This window comes from Sphaeroforma arctica (assembly GCF_001186125.1).
Source record: "Sphaeroforma arctica JP610 unplaced genomic scaffold supercont1.35, whole genome shotgun sequence".
Lineage (NCBI taxonomy): Eukaryota > Ichthyosporea > Ichthyophonida > Sphaeroforma > Sphaeroforma arctica.
The window spans coordinates 205,225-209,558 of record NW_014040523.1 but is presented as its reverse complement, the minus strand read 5'-3'; the positions used below and the strand labels follow the sequence as shown (position 1 = coordinate 209,558).

General features: G+C 44.9%; 2 protein-coding genes across 2 annotated transcripts; one reads left to right on the top strand and one right to left on the bottom strand.

Moving 5' to 3' along the window:
* Positions 1 to 36: 36 nt before the first annotated feature.
* Positions 37 to 342, bottom strand: SARC_00994 (hypothetical protein; the record flags this gene model as incomplete). Its single annotated transcript, XM_014305326.1, has 1 exon — positions 37 to 342. The coding sequence occupies one exon, from the start codon at positions 340 to 342 to the stop codon at positions 37 to 39; it is 306 nt and encodes a 101-aa protein (XP_014160801.1).
* Positions 343 to 646: 304 nt separating this feature from the next.
* Positions 647 to 4,334, top strand: SARC_00993 (hypothetical protein; the record flags this gene model as incomplete). Its single annotated transcript, XM_014305325.1, has 4 exons — positions 647 to 803; positions 1,481 to 1,695; positions 3,092 to 3,268; positions 4,252 to 4,334. Coding segments are annotated over 4 exons (632 nt in total), but the record flags the coding sequence as incomplete, so codon positions are not given.

Below are 4,334 nucleotides of genomic sequence, written 5' to 3'. Positions count from 1 at the left end.
AGGTTCTATGTGTCACCTGTACCATGCTCGCACAGGTTACCATTTGTCCTTCCTGAGTCCATGTTCTATGTGCACCTGTGCCATGCTCGCATAGGTTACCATTTGTCCTCTCCTGAGTGCAGGTTCTATGTGCACCTGTACCATGCTCCCATAGGTTACAATTTGTCCTCTCATGAGTCCAGGTTCTATGTGCACCTGTACCATGCTCGCATAGGTTACCATTTGTCCTCTACTGAGTCCAGGTTCTATGTGCACCTGTACCATGCTCGCATAGGTTACCATTTGTCCTCTCCTGATTCCAGGTTCTATGTGCACCTGTACCATGCTCGCATAGGTTTCCATTTGTCCTCGTGCGGTTATAAGTCGTCTGCGTGGAGTACACACATATTTTTCTCAACATGTCACATGATACACTCGCGTCTGCGGATTGTCAGCCGATGCGTTACCAATTATATCTCTTAGTTTGATGTGTCACTATTTATATCTCTTTGTTTAATGTGTTACCAATTACATCTCTTTGTTTGATGTGTTACCAATCATATCTCTTTGTTTGTTGTGCTACCTATTATATCTCTTTGTTTGATGTGTTACCAATTGTATCTCTTCGTTCGCTCTGTTACCAATCACACCCCATCGTTCTGTCCAGTCCTGTTGGAGAGTCAGGCTGCACCCGAATCCAACGCAAAGGGACATGTGGAACATAAGGACAACGTCAAAGCAGTGAATTTCATAAAGGATTGGATGTACTGCAGAAGCCCGGCTACGAGTGCGTTAGCGCTGATGTGCATCCTGTCACAGCTGCGGTGAGTTAGTTTGTGCGTAGTCTTAATGAGATGAGATGAGATGAGATGTGATGAGTGTGTGTTTGATGAGATGAGATGAGATGAGATGAGATGTGATGAGTGTGTGTGTGATGAGATGAGATGATATGAGATGTGATGAGTGTGTGTGTGATGAGATGTGATGAGATGAGATGTGATGAGTGTGTGTGATGAGATGAGATGTGATGAGTGTGTGTGTGATGTGATGTGATGAGATGAGATGAGATGAGATGAGATGAGATGAGAGTGTGTGTGTATATTGGGAGAGCAATGTGCTTTGCGACGGGTGAGATGGATGTGTGTATGCTATGAGGTAGCGACTGCTTGATCTGGTTCCGATCAGAGATACGATTGTGCTTGTGTGATGCGAGTGTGAAGCTATGATTGACCTCTGGTCATCTTCCTTTAAAGATAGTATGTATTTAGTAACGTCTGTGGTGCAGCAATCAATTATGTTCCACCTTCCCCCAAAGACAACTAACTATATGTTAAAGTTGACGGTAACCGTGCTTGTTCCTTATGCCTACCTACTCATTATGCCTACCTACTCACTATGCCTACCTTCTCACTATGCCTACCTTCTCACTATGCCTATCTTCTCACTATGCCTACCTACTGATTATGCCTACCTTCTCACTATGTCTACCTCCTCACTACAGCGGCGGCCTACCCGAACAAACCTTTCGGGAACTAAAAACCATCTATGTACACACATACGGCTTCGAGCATGTACTAACATTCCGTAAGCTGGAGACCCTCGGCATTTTCAACCGGATGAACGACAGAGACGCCAAGGAGTGCATATACAGTGGATCACTGCTTGTACGTGCAGTGGACAATGCTATCATGGGCCTACCTGTGGGAGAAGGCATTGGTGGGTGACTGTGTTGTCATTTGTGCGTCTGTTGTGTGGGTGTCATCAATACATATGTGTACATAAGTGTATGTTGCTATAGCACACCTTCGTGAGAGTGGATAGATAGTTTAGGCACAGTGGATCACTATTTGTGCGTGCTGTGGACAATGTCATCATGGGCCTACCTGTGGGAGAAGGCATTGGTGGGTGACTGTGTAGTCATTTGTGCGTCTGTTAATTGGGTGTATCGGTTTGTGTATCAATACACATGCGTCTGTTATTCGGGTGCAGGTTGCTATAGCACATGGCCAGGGTACACTTACCTGCCAGAGGACTCTACGTGTGTATCTGTGTGTTGGTCGCCATTCGCCTACGCATACCGTTGGCTACACCGCCGAACTACATACCGACGACAGTTACACCTCCTCGCACGACCAACATGTCATACGAATTGTCGTACGCCCAAGACCGAAATGGCACTCTCGGGACTTCTTTTGATATGTTCACCTGTGCGTATGTGGGGAATTCTTTGTATTCATTACCTGTACCGGCTCCCTTTTATCCGCTCCCGCAGTAGTTAGATACAAGTGACTAATTCCGCATGTCATTTCACAACTATACAAGCATCCTATGTCCTATTTGAAACAGTTTCTGTACAATCCCGTGTATTCACTCTTTATCTGCCTCTACCAACACTCTTGTATCCGCTCCCGCAGATCTCCACATGAGTGATGCGCTCGTAGATCTGTACAATCCCTTGTATTCGCTCTTTATCTGCCTGTACCAACACTCTTTTATCTGCTCCCGCAGGTCTTCACATGAGTGATCGCTCGTAGATATGTACAACCCCTTGTATTCACTCTTTATCTGCCTGTACCAACACTCTTTCATCTGCTCCCGCAGATCTCCACATGAGTGATCGCTCGTAGATCTGTGCAATCCCTTGTATTCACTCTTTATCTGCCTGTACCAACACTCTTTTATCTGCTCCCGCAGATCTCCACATGAGTGATCGCTCGTAGATCTGTGCAATCCCTTGTATTCACTCTTTATCTGCCTGTACCTACACTCTTTTATCTGCTCCCGCAGATCTCCACATGAGTGATCGCTCGTAGATCTGTACAATTCCTTGTATTCACTCTTTATCTGCCTGTACCAGCACTCTTTTATCTGCTCCCGCAGATCTCCACTTTAGTGATCGCTCGTAGATCTGTGCAATCCCTTATATTCACTCTTCATCTGCCTGTACCAACACTCTTTGTCTACCCCCGCAGTAGTTAGATACAAGTGACTAATTCCGCATGTCATTTCACAAATATATAAGCATCCTATGTCCTATTTGAAACAGTATCCATACAATCCCTTGCATTCACTCTTTGTCTGCCCCACCAACACTCCTTGTCCATCCCCGCAGATCTCCACACCAGCGATCGCACCTACGATCGGTCGTTCGAGGCGGAGCATTCGCTCAAGGATTTCAGTAGTCGTTATGCACAGTACAACAGTGAAGCCAATGGAGACCTTAAGAGAAGCACCTCAACCTCTTCAGATGAGGGCCAGGACACTGGGGGCAATGTGCAGCGACAGGATGGTATGTATGGGTGACTGGGGAGTGATAGTATGGGTGTAGGTATATGGGAGGCGTAGTGTGTGTGTGTGTGTGTGTGTGTCGAGTTATACGATACAAGCTACACGTTGTGTGTGTTCGTGTTGGTATGGGGATAACGCGCACGAACTCAAGGAGCGGTGTGTGTTGTAGTAGTAGTTGTTATTGTTGTTGTTGTTGTTGTTGTTGTTGTTGTTGTCGCCAGGGCAGAAGCATACATTGACATAAATAACCGGAAGTGAGATTCTACCTCACATACATACATACATACATACATACTTACATACATACATACATACAAACATACATACATACATACATACATTCATACATTCATACATTCATACATTCATACATTCATACATTCATACGTTCATACATTTATACATATATGTATCACCCAATTATTTACTTGCCCTCAATGGTGCAAATCAGAGTGCTGATGAAGAACAACAACAATATTCACTTTTTCGCAAGCACCCAGTTCTTGCAACCGGCCAAAGTGTTAATAGGCAATCTGTTAAGCAAATCACTGGACAACTTCAGTGATCCTTATAGTCATGGTAAAATTTCTGTTTACACTTGCAAACGGTACGTCTGGTATCGATCCCTAGTTATAAACAGACATGCTCTATCGCGTGTTGGCAATGGCGCAGATGAGTTGTATTGGAATTAGTGGAATCCCGTCTGATTTAGTTTTTATCCGAATCGATGGCCTAATTATAGGCCTATACTGGCACAACCATACACCTTACACCACCCCTACTTACAACCAACTATATCCCCTCTACACAGTACAGCATTTGGTCACTAACTACTTGTACTAATCGATGGCCTAATTATAGGCCTGTACTGGCACATCCATACACCTAACACCACTCCCACTTGCAACCAACTATATCTCCTCAACAAAGTACAGCACTTGGTCACTAACTACTTGTGCTTCCTCGTGTTCTCTTATTACGCAGCTATTGTGGTGGTCGTCCTGGGTGGTATTACGAGTGACGAGCTACAGAATATACGGACTCGTGCGCTCATGCACAGTATGTAG